Source organism: Mirounga angustirostris, unplaced genomic scaffold, assembly GCF_029215605.1.
Source record: "Mirounga angustirostris isolate CCGP_5_RB_7025 unplaced genomic scaffold, mMirAng1.0.hap1 SCAF_9, whole genome shotgun sequence".
Classification (NCBI taxonomy): domain Eukaryota; kingdom Metazoa; phylum Chordata; class Mammalia; order Carnivora; family Phocidae; genus Mirounga; species Mirounga angustirostris.
Window position 1 is genome coordinate 9,009,433 of NW_026991717.1, and position 16,533 is coordinate 9,025,965.

The 16,533-nt window shown below is 39.5% G+C and overlaps 1 protein-coding gene across 1 annotated transcript in view; it reads right to left on the bottom strand.

Moving 5' to 3' along the window:
- The window catches only part of AGBL1 (AGBL carboxypeptidase 1), an 805,329-nt gene that overhangs the window by 226,435 nt on the left and 562,361 nt on the right, over window positions 1-16,533 (bottom strand). The window contains exon 22 of the mRNA XM_045901694.2: window positions 3,775-3,938. Within this exon, the coding sequence (XP_045757650.2) occupies window positions 3,775-3,938 (164 nt within the window). The remainder of the gene's footprint in view (window positions 1-3,774; window positions 3,939-16,533) is intronic.

A 16,533-nucleotide genomic window follows, 5' to 3' on the forward strand; every position in this document is an offset into this window, starting at 1 on the left:
CATGTCATTATACATTTGTCCAAACCCACAGAATATACAACAGCAAGAGTGAACCCTAAGGTAAACCATGGACTTTGGATGATAATGATGTGTCGATATCACTACATCGATTGTCACAAATGCACCACTCCGGTGAGGGATGTTGATAATAGGAGAGGCTGTGTATGTCTGGGGCAGGGTATAGACCGGACATCTGTACTTTCCTCCCAATTTTACTGTGAAGCTAAAACTGCTCTTACAAATAAAGTCTATTTTTAAAAAGATAAAACGTGTTTATAAAGTTATAGCAAAGGGCACTTTCATACCTTGTCATTAAAGGTATTACGTATTTGTTTATTCAGGTGAAAAAATAATCTAATTTCACCAAAATGTTGACAGTGAGGTATTAAAGGCAGGGTGATTAAAGACAGGGATATGGCATCTTCGTGTGTGCTTTCCAAAAGGTAAGTTAATATAATTTAATGTATCCATTTCACATAATCCAAACTATCACATAATTCAGAAAGGCAAAACTATTTTTAAATAAAAATCAAGTATCTTTTAATTATTAAAATATAATTATGTTTTCTAAAGTCCAGGACGCACTTTTATTTTTTCAGTCTTGCCTCATCAAACTAAAGAGAGAACTGGATGAACTTGTCCTGACGCTCAGGGTGGCCCAGGTTCATGCCCTGGGGACTACAGTTTGGGAGACTAAACCAGATACTGAGCTATCAACCAGGTACAGCTCAGAAATTCTGAGCTCTCTCTGTTATTAATGGAGGGACACGCAGAGATAGGGGAGCTCAGCTGAGAAGAGCAAGAGGCAAGGGAGGGATACAAATGGAGAGGAGCCGGGGCTGACTGGGCAAAACTGTGAAATGACTTTGCAAAAGACCTGTCACAACGGATAAACGATGCCTCGGGAAGAAACAGCTTAGCATTCTTGCAGCGCGTGCACAATTATTTCCAGGGATAAGATCCGAGAAAAAAGAGGAAGGAAGAGGAGAGGAAGATGAAGAGTCGCCTTCACGAGTCTGCAGACATCTCTTAAATGAGCAACTGGGAAGAACAGAACTGAAAAAGACAAACCAAAACAAAGGGCATCCGTACTATACATTTAAGCTTCAGTCACCGGGCAAACATCCACTCTTTCTCTGCTCATGAAAAATGGTTAAGTTGCTCCGTAGATGTTGACCACACTCTAATTGTTTTTATGGTAAATGAGGCATGAAACCTATTGTCAAAAAACACGTTGTCCGCGGCACACAGCCATACTTTATCTTCCCAGCACATCACTCCCCAGGGATGAACGCTTTCTATGGGGCTGGAGAGATTCAAAATACCATGTCCTCACGTTTCTTTAAAGACAGAGTTTTAGGTAAAAACCTGCCCTTTTCCTTCCCTAGTATTTCCTTCTGTGCAACTAAAAAAGAATCCTCCTGAAGTCTATAACCCTGTTGTACAGAGCATGCCCAGGGAAAAGTCAGGTGGGGAGGAGGGGGGCAGACCCGTCCTCTTGAAAGCATATGGAAAGTAGTGTTGACGAACATTAGTTACACCCTTTGTATTATAGGAAGAACCCTGTTGCCAACTAAATCCCTAGGATTTACTCTGCTCTACTGATTATTGTATCTCATGAATCAGAAACTAATCAAAGGTACTCAAACAGCCTATTGCTGATTGCAAACCAATAGATTTTACTGTATTAAGTTCCCTCCCGCCATCCTTTAATGAATATACACTTACTGGCTGGCATATTTTCTCAGTCAAGATAGTTTCAAAGTGATTTTCCTCTCAGGCAGGCAGTTTTTGGGTCCTTTGGGCAGGAACCATATCCATTTTGGTCAACTGCCTCGATGAATAGAAAGGCGGATTAAGATACAAATGTTTTGGGTGAAATAGGCAAATTCCATCCTGCCGTTCACGCCCAAACTCCGTGCCTCTTAAATTGAATTCAAGTCTATTTAAAACACGCACATGAATCACAGCCTATGCTTAGGGATCCTGCCCTTAAGAAGTTGCACCAGACTAAGGAGGGTCAGAGGTCATGGAGGATTTCAAGCTTCAGGACGCATGGGCTGGTGGCGACTGAAAAATTAATAGTTGTTTATCCGTTGTGACAGGTCTTTTGCAAAGTCATTTGACAGTCAAAGAGTGTGGGGTGGCATGGAGGAGCGGGTAATACCACCTTCTATGATAACCCACATAGCAGCCATTGTATTTGGAGCTCATCACCAAATTCTTTAGACTGGAATTAGAAGAGGCACTTCTTTGATAGATTTCCTCTTGTTCCAGCATACAGGCAACTAATCCTCACTGCACTGGATCAAACAGATGGGCGCAATCAATTCAGGGAAAGCAAGCAATGCCAGGTCTGCTCAATTTTCCCTCAATGAGCAGCAGAGAAAAGGGGGGGGGAGAAAGAAAGAAAGAAAATTCAGGCATGCCTGCACCCAACATAGCTTAGCAAAGGAAAAGATGACAAGACAAGTTGAAATATATATCCTGGCAGGTGGTAGCGCTTGCTGTCAGAGGGAAGAGGCTGAAACGCCACAGTGATGCCAAACGTGCCAAGCCTGGGGCGCCGAGCGGTACTGAAGGCGTGGGCAGCGGTAGTGATGATGTCAAAACAAAAGAAATCAGAGGCAGCGTCTCTAGGGAGGAAAGAGGTCCAGATTTACTTAGGTCTCCATGGTCTCTGATCTATAGCACAGTGTGATGAGCAAGTTAATTACTGCATTTAGGTAATTAAGTCTCAGAGAAACCAGTGCCTTGCAAAGCAAAATTAATTTACGCTGCTAGATCTTTCTAGGCTTGACTGGCCATTTGGTGGGAAGTCACACTGGAACTGCAGCCTAATAGTGGCAGGAGGAAAATTAATGAAAATAAAGCTAGAAACAAAATGGCCCCAGTATTAATGGCTTTCTCTCTGCCTTTGGACCTGAAGGGCATGATGAGATGCTTCCTGGTTAACCAGCAGGCACTTCCTCCCCCAACAGTTCAATGCTCCATCCATTCCCTGGCTCAGAGTATGGACAATGACTTAGTCTTCTTTGACTCCTCTGACTTTTATTGGTCCCTCTTTTCTCACATGGCCATTATATCTTTCTTTCTTGCCCCCTGAATCCGTTTTGGTCAAGTCTAAAATATCTGTCTACAGTAAAGGGCATCAAAAGGGCTCATTTGGATAATGGTTCTCCCTCTCTTGACTCATTAATGATCCTCACACTTCTCTGAGATCTACCATTTCCCTGCGGTGGCTTTGAGTCAGGGTCTCCAGGCCACTGTATTAATTATCTTCAGGTGGTTCTTCTCATGTGCTGAGAAAGAACAGTGCTATTTAAGAATGGGGAGAGTAAAATGTTTCTTGTTCCCAGGTTCCTAGATGTTGGCAATGAAATTGCCTTTTTTTGCTGAGGAGTGGCTACAAAATGATGCCTGTATGCATATAAACACATTACTGGCAAGCATAAGCAGAGGTGGATGCGGGTGTGTGTTGCTAAGCTGCATCTTCTCTACCATAAGCAAAATTTATTAATAATGCATGTTTATAAATACATGTAGCTTTGTATACACATTTATGTATACGAATAGGCAGCATCCTCCCTGTGTTCAGCAAGAAGTGAGGATGCCCCAGTTTGGCTCCAGCACTGCCCCTACCTTCAGTTGGCGGCTCCTCCATATTTTCTCCTTGTCAACAACCTGTAGGACCACTTGGCTTTCATTTCAGAGATGTGCTCCAATCAGAACACCAAGGTCCAAATTTCCCTCACACCCCTGTGAGTGTCTTACCCCTGGAGGTGGTGGTCCAGGGTCTCTTCATCAGCATTCAGGAGAGTTGCTGCCCAGGTCAGGAGCTGATGGCTGCAGCTTACAGACTTGAGTTCCAAGATGAGGAGACTCAAGCAGAACATGGCTCCCATCTCCTCCAGCTCACTGGTGCCAAACTGGAGACCCTGCCAGGTAAATAAAACCATTAGCAAAGACTATCTAATGGGAACAGAGTGATGACAATTTGAAATCAAGAGGAAGGACTCCTGGACACATGCCCATCATAGAAATTGAGAATTAATAGTATTTATCAGTCACTGTCTATTGTGCTTTGTTGGGTGCTTTCTGGATTGGTGGTTCTCAGTCTGCATTATGTGTCATTCAGGGTTTCCCAGAAGGAAAGACAGTAAAGAGTTGGCAGGGGTCCTGAAGGGCAGAGAGGTGCATGGGGTTCCAGGAGTCACTTCCCCCACTTCAACAAAACAGCAGTGCTTCCATCTGTATTTTTAAAAAGGGTCCCACTGTTGAAATAAAAGATTGTAAACGACTATACTAAAAGATGCCTTTTCTCTTCCATAAATCTGTCAACCAGTGGACAAGAATGAGGGAGATCCTTCATATGTAAATACCAAAACTTAAGAACAACAAGACCAGCATTTATTTCATCTGTACTGTGACAGTACATGAGAGCAAAGCCATGATATTTACTCTGTGCTATTATCCATGAAGTAACGTACAATAATTAAGAATTTTATTGGGCATTTACGAGGTGCCAGATACTGTTCTGAGCCCATTCGCATGCATTTAACTCAATGAATACTTACCAAAGTCCTATGAGGTAGGTGTTGCTATTTCATCCATTAAATAGAGAAGGAGATTTAGACCTATGGAGCTGATAGTTTAGCCATGAGCTCACAGTGATAGAGTCTAGTAAGTGAATCGTGAGTTGACTCTTCAACAAAACGCTATACAAAGACTAGGAAGAACTCCATTACGTGATGAAGTACAAAGTGCATGGTTTTTGAAATTAGATAGGAATTGGGTTTGAATCCTGACTTCACCATTTTCTGACTGCATGATCTTGGACTTAATGAACTCTATTAGCCCTGATATTCTCATCTGAAAAATGAGATCATAATGATTCCCTCCACATACTTAGGCATGTAGTGATACTCCAGGGTCCACAAAATGCTCGTCAATATCAGCTCAATTTCTTCTTCCTTATTCCTAGTAAATATGTTCAATATGACAGAATTCAATGTGGTCCTGAGTTCTTTATGTTTATAAATACATTTCATTTCAATGAAAAAGTATCAATAGTTAAATATTATTTCTAAATAGATTTTCATATCCAAATAGCAGGGAACAGAGATGTGATAGTGAAAATTCAAAAAGATTGGTCATAAGCATCACAAGGGAAAACAAAATTCCAAACTCGGAAATCATCAGCCTTACAAAGAATTTCTAGGTAAAAGGATAAAGGAAAGTAGAAAGTCTATTTCAGCTGTTTGAAAATTTGATTTGCTGCATGTTTGGACACCTGTTTTCCTAAAGAAAGGAGACACTGCTTCAGAGTTAAGGGAAGTCTTGTTCCTCTATAAACAGCAGCAGTGGGAGGGGAAGACAGATGTTTAACAAGTTATTTTTCTTAAGTCAATAGGAAAGATCACTGTTTAAAGAGAGAGAAAAATCTGTCTCTTCCCATGAGCGAAAGTTCTAAGGTCCAGTTCTTCCCCCTGCACTCTGTTTTCCTGGCTGCTTTTCTTCATTCTAGAATGGCCAGCTGTGTGGGGAGTTATGAAGCAAAGGCCATGCCCTCCTCCTTAATCAGCCACCTTGCTGGTGGCAAGAAAGAGTAAACAAGAATATGAACCAAATCCGGCCCCTCAAGCCAGGATAGGATGCCTGATACATATGTATAACCCCAGCATCTGGCAGAGCACACAACAGGTCAAAAGAAGGACAAGTCCTTGGACAAATCTCATTGCATGAGCCATAGTGATAGGTCAGGGGCAACACCATTGCATAGGTCAACTTCCATAAACAACAGCCCAAATGACAGCATTTTTATAATACAAAAATATTTCCATATCCCAAATATTGGTCCATTTATTTCAAGCAATGGTTGGTATCCTAAAAAAAAAAGACTTGTCAAGAAGCCCTTGATTAAAGGGATTTGTACCATTTGTTGGCTGTGGGGTCTTGAGCAAATCACTTATTCCATTTTGCTCTCCCTTATGAGTCTCTCTTTACTACTCTACTCTTTTTACTCTCACACAATATCCAAGATATTTATTTATATGGATAGTCTCCTCTCACCTCCATACCCAGTCTGGAAATGAAATCCTCGAAGGCAAGGACTGAGTAGTAATTGCCTTTTTATATCCCTGGCAGGGAGCCAATAGCCTATTACATAGCTTATCCTCAATATCATGAGAAATGGATGAGCAACGGCTCTACGTGGATGGAATGTATTATCTCTTGGATACATATCGTATTTGTCAACTGGAACTTCACATCTTTGGGTGGCAAGTATATGAATGCCTTTAATTATGTTCTGCCATTGTCAAATGTCATGAAGATTTAAATATTTTATTTCATTTTTGCTTCAGGAGACACATTCACATTTCTGGATATGATCCAGAAAACAGGTAGACAAAATTTAGAAAGCCTGATATCTACTTGGGTCATTTATCATGCGTTTACAGTAACAAGTTTATAAATAAAGCTGGCTTTGGGCTAGTTTAAAAGTGAGTCTTAATTAAAATAGAGACCCAACTCTCCTCTCGTCCCAGCTTGTATGTGTTAATTAGGATTTTTGTCCCCATAGCCAGTAACAGAAAGACTGACTATAGTAGCTTGAACACAAATGGAGTTTTATTTTTCATAATAAAAATCATAATAAGTTGGGGGTAGAAAGTTCATGGCATTATTTCAGTGTCCTGAGAAAATCAGGACTACCGTTATCTGTCATTCTCCCGATTTTCTCATGATTGCAAGGTGGCTGCTGTAGGTCCAGCCAGCACATCATTCAAACAAGGAGAAAGAGAAAATGGGGAAAGGAGGCAAGCATACTCTTGCTTATATTTTATTGGCCAGAGCTGTGTAATAGAGCCGACTCCAGCTTTAAAATGGTCTGGTAACTGAATATTTTAGCTTGTTCAACCACTTTAAAAGAGACAGGAAAGAGAGAACGGTGTTAGAAATGAGTGTTAGGTGAGCCAGATAGTTGATTCACATGTACATTTGACTCCGAAATTGGCTACTACCCTCATCATCACACAATTTTTAAATATTATAGCTATGGGAAGAATATTTGTGTTAATACAGAAAATTACATATTGGTAAGGTAAACATAGGTTCCACAAGCGATGTTTAAAAAGTATAGATACTGATAATTGGTGAGCAAAAGGAGAAAAGCAATTAATAACCAAGTGTTATTATTTATATTTTATTATTTAAATAAAAATGCCTCTTACACCCAGCAAATGGATAGAAATATATTCAAATTTATAATACATAGTGCTGACTCTTATGATAAAAGCTGGTACGTAACAAAATGCAATGACATTTGACATGGTAATATCACTTCTGAAAACTTTTCCTGAGGGACTGATTCAAAATAAAAGTGAAGCTACATGCATAAAATATATATTATGTCAAAGTTATATATAATAATCAAAATTTGAAGGAAATAAAACACCAACTATCTAGTAAGGAAGAAATGACTAAGGAAATAATGATGGAATAAATTTGATGAGTTAAAATAAGGCCATTAAAACAATAATTATAACAGCCATTTAACAATATGGAAAATGCTTATAATTTAATGATAGTGGGGAAAAAAGCAAAATACAAAGCATGTAATGATGTGATTTCTGGTGATGATTTGGCAATGAAGGCAGAGGTGGCCCCCCCAATACCACATACACCCTTTCAGACATTATTGCTGTGATTTGCCAATAAAATAAAGAAATTTGGAGGAGAGATGTTCGCAAGAGAACATCTGCATACCTGAAACTGTTTAAAAAGTTGTAGCATCCTAATAAATGAGGAGACTTCCCTTCCACAGGTTGCAAGATCTTTTCTGTTTCCTTTATATTCTGAAGTACATTTAGATTTATTTTTATTTCTTTTACGTGTAATTTATTGACACTACAGATTGGTGTCTCTCATCAGTTTTAGACAAATATAAGCCCCCCATCTCTCTGGGTGTTGCCTTTTCCCCACTCCCCACCAAAGAAAGCAAAGATAAGCCTAACACTCCTATTAAATTTATTTATTTTTACTCTGTTCTCCGTATCTCTTACCTTTACTTTCATATTTTTTTATTTCTATCACTGTAATAAATTCTGAATATCTTTTCATATTTTTATCTTTCATATTTCCATTTTAATAATTTGCTCTCCAGCTTTACTGAATCTGCTCTTTGACTCATTCATCTCAAAAACTGTTTCTGGAACACTATAAACATGGTTATTTTATATTCTCCCCCTCATTGTTGCTGTATCAACAGTCTTTGTGGACATCCATCATTTGTCTGACTTCCTGTTCAATGTCAATACTGTAGGCTTGCCTGCTCAAATACTTTATGATCTTTTGAGATTCTAAATTCACATTTTTTTGAACTTGAAGAAAGTCTCTGTGGATTGGTTTCAAGGCTCTTTGCTCCAGAGAGGACTTGTATTTTCTTCCCCTAGGTACTTGAGGACGACCCACCAGGGACCACTAGAGGCTGAAGCCTTGACTTGAAGCCTTTAGGGCCATAGCATACATTTAAATTTTGACCCCAAACCTGCTTAAAGGAGGATTTGTGTTTAGAAATTATGAATGAGGACTTTTCCTTTTTTGTCTGCTGTACCCACAGCCATGGCTAAGACAGTCAAGCATCCTCACTTTCTCCCTTCACACACTGTGATGTCACTGATTCAGTGACAAGTCGTCATCTTTGGAGGTCCTGCCTTTATATGGTGGTCTTCAATTGGTCCTCAAATTTTGCATGGGCCTCTGTTTCTAGCCCCAAACCCAAGTTATAAGTGGATACTAATAAGTATCCTATAGATCCAAAGATGTTCAACGACTTCTGGAAAAGCCAATCTCTTTTTATAAAATTGGACATTACTGAATACCCCCTAAAGCATACACAGAGGGAAAAACGTTACACCTATGTACAAATACTGCAGTTAAAAGGATGGCACTCTGAAACACCAAACAAATGTCTTCTTTATGAAAAAGATTTACTGCCAGAAATGAGAAAAATCTGAGAAATTTCTTGTTTATATTCTCATAAAGGATCAAAAATAGATTGCATTGGTAAAAGTACAGCGAAAGATAGGATGGGAGCTCAGAAGCAACTATACTACTGAGATGGAAAATATAATTTCTAAATTAAAAACCAAATGGAAAGAGTTAACAGACTGTTCAATGAAGAAAATAAAATCCATTATGCAGCAGACAACCTCAAGAAATTTTCCAATATCTCAAGGATAAAAAAGAGGTTAAAATAATGACAAATATATATATATATTTTTAAATATATACTAAAGAGTAGTATATTTAATATTTAATATTTACAAGAGAGTAGATCTTAAAAGTTCCCCGCACAAGAAAAAATTTGTAAATATGTGTGGCGATGGATAATATTCATATATATATATATATATATATATATATATATATATATATATATGAATGAATATGAAGTTTAGAGCAGATTAAGGAAAAGTGATCTACTCCCCTTTGGAATTTAATTTCAGATTCAGACAAGTTTGATAATCACCACAGAAGCCAAGAAAAAGAAAAAAGAGGGGAAAGAGGATGAGGAAAAGGAAGGGAAACTATTTTGTATTAAAAAAAAAAAATGGGGCGCCTGGGTGGCTCAGTTGGTTAAGCATCTGCCTTCAGCTCAGTTCCTGATCCTGGGGTCCTGGGATCAAGTCCCACTTCGGGCTCTCTGCTCAGCAGCCCCTTCGCCCACTTGCGCTCTCACTCTCTCTCTAATAAATAAATAAAATCTTTAAAAAAATCAGAGTCTGCAGATCAAACATATTCACCAAATATATGAGATACAATTAATAAAAAGAAACAAAAAAAGCATTGGGAACCCTATAAATAACCAAAATCAAATAACCTAAAATTTACTCACACTGTTAAATATCAAAGACAATGAAGGAACATGCACAGAATTGAGGAGAAAAAATTGTGCCTCAAGAATGTTGTTGATGTGTGAGGGCTTCAAGGAGATAAACCCCAAAGAAGAGAAGGCATTAAATGCAAACCACACATAGATAAGAAAAAGTGTCATAATGTCTTTTAAAATATTATTTACAATATCCAACTCATGGAAACAACCTAAGTGTCCACCAATGGATGAATGGATAAAGAAGATGTGTGTGTGTGTGTGAGTGTGTGTGTGTGTGTGTTGTGGAATATTACACAGCTATAAAAAGGAAGGACATCCTGCCATCTGTGACAACATGGATGGACCTGAAGGGCATCATGATAAGTGAAATAAGTCAGGCAGAGAGAGATAAATACCATATTTTCTCACTTATATGTGGAATCTAAAAAAAAAAAAAAAAGATGAACTCACAGATACAGAGAAGAGATGGATGATTGTTAGAGGTGAGGGGTGGGGGTTGGACAAAGTGTACAAACTTCTAGTTATAAAATAAGTAAGTCATGTAAAGTTAAGCATGGTAACTATAGTTAATATACTGTATTGTTTATTTGAAAGTTACTAAGAGGGGCACCTGGGTGGCTCAGTCGTTAAGCATCTGCCTTTGGCTCGGGTTATGGTCCTGGGGTCCTGGGATCGAGTCCCACACTGGGCTCCCTGCTCGTGTGGGGAGTCTGTTTCTCCCTCTCACACTCCCCACTTGTGTGCCCTCTCTCGCTGTCTCTCTCAATGTCAAATTAATAAATAAAATCTTAAAAAAAAAAAAAAAAAAGAAAGTTACTAAGAGAGTAGATCTTAAAAGTTCCCCTCATGGGGTGCCTGGGTGGCTCAGTTGGTTAAGCGTCTGCCTCCAGCTCAGGGCATGATCTTGGGGTCCTGGGATCGTGCCCTGCATCAGGCTCCCTGCTGAGCTGGGAGCCTGCTTCTCCCTCTCCCACTCCCCCTGCCTGCACTCTCTCTTTCTCTGTCAAATAAATAAATAAAATCTTTTTAAAAAGTTAAAGATTTACAAGAAATATTTCACAAGAGAAAAAAAAAAGTGTAACTATGTGTGGTGATGGATGCTCCCAAGACTTACTGTGATCATTTCACAATATATACAACATATATGGAATCACTGTGTTGTACATCTGAAACTAATATAATGCTACCTGCCGATTATATCTACATATACCTACATAAATCTACATATAATACATATATCCACATATAGAGATAACCCAATTAAAGAAAATGTTGTTTGTGCTCAGAAACAGGAATATATAAAAATAATTATGCAGCATGATCTAGAGAGTATTTTTCTAAGAATGGCATGGGGATGATGTCATTAGGAAATCTACTAACATAACTGTTAGTACATAAAGAGATCAAAAGGCAGAACAGTAAAAAAACCAAGAACTTCTGGATGGATGCATCCATTTCCAATACAAGTCTTAGTATATGAACTCTTTCTAGACCTGAGGGGGCAGCATGGCGGGGTGGGTATAAAACAGGCCATCAGGTACTGCCACTTGCTAACTGTATGGTTTTGGGGAAGTCATCTGCCCTATTAGTATCTAGATTTTCCCATCTGGGTTATGGGGAAAAAAAATAATAATACTTATCTCATGGAGCTGCTGAGATAATTCATTGAGTTTGTATATATAAAATTTGACATTGGCACTTGGCCCATTGCAGATTATACAAGTATTTATTATTACCACTAACAAGAGCAAGTGCTTAGATAAACCAATATTCCAAGCCATACTTGACATACACAGTCCTTATGAAAACTATGACCAAAACTATGGCCTGCTCTCACTACTGTTATTTATTATTTCTTGACAAGTTCCAAACAATTCAATAAGAAAAAAATGACTCATACATATTAGAAAGGAAGGAATCACATTATCATTATTTGAAGACTGATTATGTACTAAAACAAACCAAAGGAATCAACTGAAACAGAAAATCTATTAGATATAAGGCAAGAATTGAGTAAGTAGACAGGTTACAAATTAAATATCCAAAAATCGGGGGGGGGGGAGCAAGATGGCGGAGTAGGAGACCTGGATTTCGTCTCCTCTCAGGAATTCAGCTGGATAGGGATCAAGCCAATTTGAACACCTACGAACTCAACAGGAGATCGAAGAAAAGAAGAGCAACAACTCTCTCATCAGAAAAGCGACCACTTTCTGGAAGGTAGGACGTGCGGAGAAGTGAATCCGAGGCGATATTCGGGAGGATAGACGGCGGGGGAGGGGCCTCCGTCGGCCGCTTCTGGTAAGTGATAGAACCACGGAGCACAAAATCGGGACTTTTAAAAGTCTGCTCCGCTGAGGGACGTCACTCTGGTGGCTAAGTGGGGGGTGGAACCCTCCAGGACAGTGTGGTCTCAGGACCCCCGGGATCACAGAAAGATGGGGGTGCCTGAGTGTGGCAGAGCTCCCAGGGATCGGAGCAGGGAAGCCGGCTGCAGAGGCGGAGCCCAGGCGCGGGCTCTCAGCTCGGGGTGGCCATAAACCGTGATCCGCGGCACAATCGGGCCACTGCTCCTCCAGCAGGGACCCAACAAGCGGCAGATCCGGGGAGACTCACCTTCCTCCCCCGGGAGGAGCCGCGCGGGAGTGCACCGCAGGGATCTGCTGGGTTTGGAGACTCCACCCGGGGTCGGGTGTCAGAGATAGAAACCACGGTCACAGGCCGGGTGAGCAAGGAGTGCGGCCGGAGATCGGGGAGACAGGAGTGACTGACGGCTTTTCTCTGGGGGCTCACTGAGGAGCGGGGCCCGAGTTCTCGGCTCCTCCGGGGCGGAGATTGGGAGGCCGCCATTTTCACTCTCCGCCTCCAAAACTGCACGGAAAGCTCGCAGGGAACAAAAGCCCCGGAGAGCAAACCCGAGCAGATTACTTAGCCGGGAGGGGGCAAGGGCGGGGCAATTCCGCCTCCGGCAGAGACATTTGGAAACCACGGCAACAGGCCCCTCCCCAGAAGATCAGCGAGAACAGCCAGCCAAGACCAAGTTTACTGATCAATGAGAACGGCAGAACTCCAGCGCTAGAGGAATACTGCACATAGAATCCATGGCTTTTTTTACCATGATTCTGTAGTCTTTCAAAGTTAGTTTTTTTTTAACTGGTTTTTTTTTTTTGAATTTTTCTTTTTCCCTTTTTCAACCAACATCTTATCAATCCCTCTTTTAAAAAACATTTTTATTTTTCATTTTTAGAGTCATATTCTATCCCTTCATAGTAGTTACCCGTATTTTTGGCATATATATAGAAGTTGTTCTCTCTTTAAAATTTTGAGATAGCTTCTTCTAACAGATCAAAATATACCCTAAATCTCTAATGGATGGTTTTTTTCTACTCCCCTGCCTGATCACATTCTCTCCCTTTTTTTTTTCTTTTTTCTTTTTTCAAATCCTCTTCTTAATTTTTTCAAACAACTTCTTATCAATTCCTTTTATAAAATTCTTTATAATTTCCATCTTTACAGTCATATTCCATCCCTTCATCATATCAACCCTTATTTTTGTACATATATAAGTTTTTCTTTCTTTAAAATTTTGGGAGGCACTTTCTTTTAACAGACCAAAATACACCCCAAATCTAGTGTGTAGCACATATCTATATACCAGCCTGAGCATATTTGACCATATCCCGTTTTTTGTTTTCTTCTGTTTTTGTTTGTTTTTTTCTTTTTCTTTTTCTTTTTTTTTTTTCTTTTTCTTTCCCTCTCTTTCCCTTTCTTTTACCACTGCTTCAGGTCTTTTCTGATTTCTTTAGAGTATATTTTCTGGTGACGTTGTTACCCTGTTAGCATTTTGTTCTCTCACTAATCTATTCTCCTCTGGACAAAATGACAAGATGGAAAAAATCACCTCAACAAAAAGAACAAGAGGTAGTAACGACTGCCAGGGACCTACTCGATACGGACATTAGTACGAGGTCGGATCTAGAGTTCAGAATCATCACTTTAAAGATACTAGCTGGGCTTGAAAAAAGCATGGAAGTTATTAGAGAAACGCTTTCTGGAGAACTAAAAGAACTAAAATCTAACCAAGTCGAAATCAAAAAGGCTATTAATAAGGTGCAATCAAAATGGGGGTGCTAACTGCTAGGATAAATGAGGCAGAAGAGAGAATCACTGATATAGACCAAATGATGGAAAATAAAGAAGGTGAGAAAAAGAGAGATAAACAATTACTGGATCACGAGGGCAGAATTCGAGACATAAGCGATACCATAAGACGAAACAACATTAGAATAATTGGGATCCCAGAGGAAGAAAGAGAGAGAGGGACAGAAGGTATAATGGAGCAAATTATAGCAGAGAACTTCCCTAATTTGGGAAAGGAAACAGGCATCAAAATCCAGGAAGCACAGAGAACCCCTCTCAAAATCAATAAAAATAGGTCAACACCCTGACATCTAATAGTAAAACTTACGAGTCTCATAGACAAAGAGAAAATCCTGAAAGCAGCTCGGGAGAAGAGACATGTAACCTACAAGGGTAGAAACATTAGATTGGCAACAGACCTATCCACAGAGACCTGGCAGGCCAGAAAGGACTGGCAGGATATATTCAGAGCACTAAATGAGAAAAATATGCAGACAAGAATACTATATCCAGCTAGGCTGTCATTGAAAATACAAGGAGAGATAAAGAGCTTCCAGGACAGACAAAAACTAAAGGAATTTGCAAACAAGAAACCAGCCCTACAAGAAATCTTGAAAGGGGTCCTCTAAGCAAAGAGAGAGCCTAAAAGCAACATAGACCAGAAAGGAACACAGACAATATACAGTAACAGTCACCTTACAGGCAATACAATGGCACTAAATTCCTATCTTTCAATAGTTACCCTGAATGTAAATGGGCTCAATGCCCCAATCAAAAGACACAGGCTATCAGATTGGATTAAAAAACAAGACCCATCGATACGCTGTCTGCAAGAGACTCATTTTAGAACCAAAGACAACCCCAGATTGAAAGTGAGGGGGTAGAAAACAATTTACCATGCTAATAGACACCAAAAGAAAGCTGGGGTGGCAATCCTTATATTAGACAAATTAGATTTTAAACCAAAGACTGTAATAAGAGATGAGGAAGGATACTATATCCTACTTAAAGTGTCTATCCAACAAGGAGATTTAATAATTGTAAATATCTATGCCCCTAACATGGGAGCAGCCAATTATATAAGACAATTAATAACAAAAGCAAAGAAACACATCGACAACAATACAATAATAGTGGGGGAATTTAACACCCCCCTCACTGAAATGGACAGATCGTCTAAGCAAAAGATCAAGAAGGAAATAAAGACTTTAATTGACACACTGGACTAAATGGACTTCACAGACATATTGAGAACATTCCATCCCAAAGCAATGGAACACACATTCTTCTCTAGTGCCCATGGAACATTCTCCAGAATAGATCACATCCTAGGTCATAAATCAGGTCTCAAACGGTACCAAAAGATTGGGATCATTCCCTGCCTATTTTCAGACCACAATGCTTTGAAAGTAGAACTCAATCACAAGAGGAAAGTTGGAAAGAACTCAAATACATGGAGGCTAACGAGCATCCTACTGAAGAATGAATGGGTCAACCAGGAAATTAAAGAAGAATTAAAAAAATTCATGGAAACCAATGAAAATGAAAACACAACTACTCAAAATCTTTGGGATGCAGCAAAGGCAGTCCTAAGAGGAAAGTAGATAGCAATACAAGCCTTTCTCAAGAAACAAGAAAGGTCTCAAGTACACAACCTAACCCTACACCTCAAGGAGCTGGAGAAAGAACAGCAAATAAAGCCTAAACCCAGCAGGAGAAGAGAAATCATAAAGATCAGAGCAGAAATCAATGAAATAGAAACTAAAAGAACAGTAGAACAGATCAACGAAACTAGGAGCTGGTTCTTTGAAAGAATTAACAAGATTGATAAACCCCTGGCCAGACTTATCAAAAAGAGAAGAGAAATGACCCAAATCAACAAAATCATGAATGAAAGAGGAGAGATCACAACCAACACCAAAGAAATACAAACAATTATAAGAACATATTATGAGCAACTCTATGCCAGCAAATTAGATAACCTGGAAGAAATGGATGCATTCCTAGAGATGTATCAACTACCAAAACTGAACCAGGAAGGAATAGAAAACCTGAACAGACCTATAACCACTAAGGAAATTGAAGCAGTCATCAAAAATCTCCCAAAAAACAAAAGCCCAGGGCCAGATGGCTTCCCAGGAGAATTCTACCAACCATTTCAAGAAGAATTAATACCTATTCTTCTGAAACTATTCCAAAAAATAGAAATGGAAGGAAAACTTCCAAACTCATTTTATGAGGCCAGCATTACCTTGATCCCAAAACCAGACAAAGACCCCATCAAAAAGGAGAATTACAGACCAATATCCCTGATGAACATGGATGCAAAAATTCTCACCAAAATACTAGCCAATAGGATCCAACAGTACATTAAAAGGATTATTCACCATGACCAAGTGGGATTTATCCCTGGGCTGCAAGGTTGGTTCAACATCCACAAATCAATCAACGTGATACAATACATTAACAAAAGAAAGAACAAGAATCATATGATCCTCTCA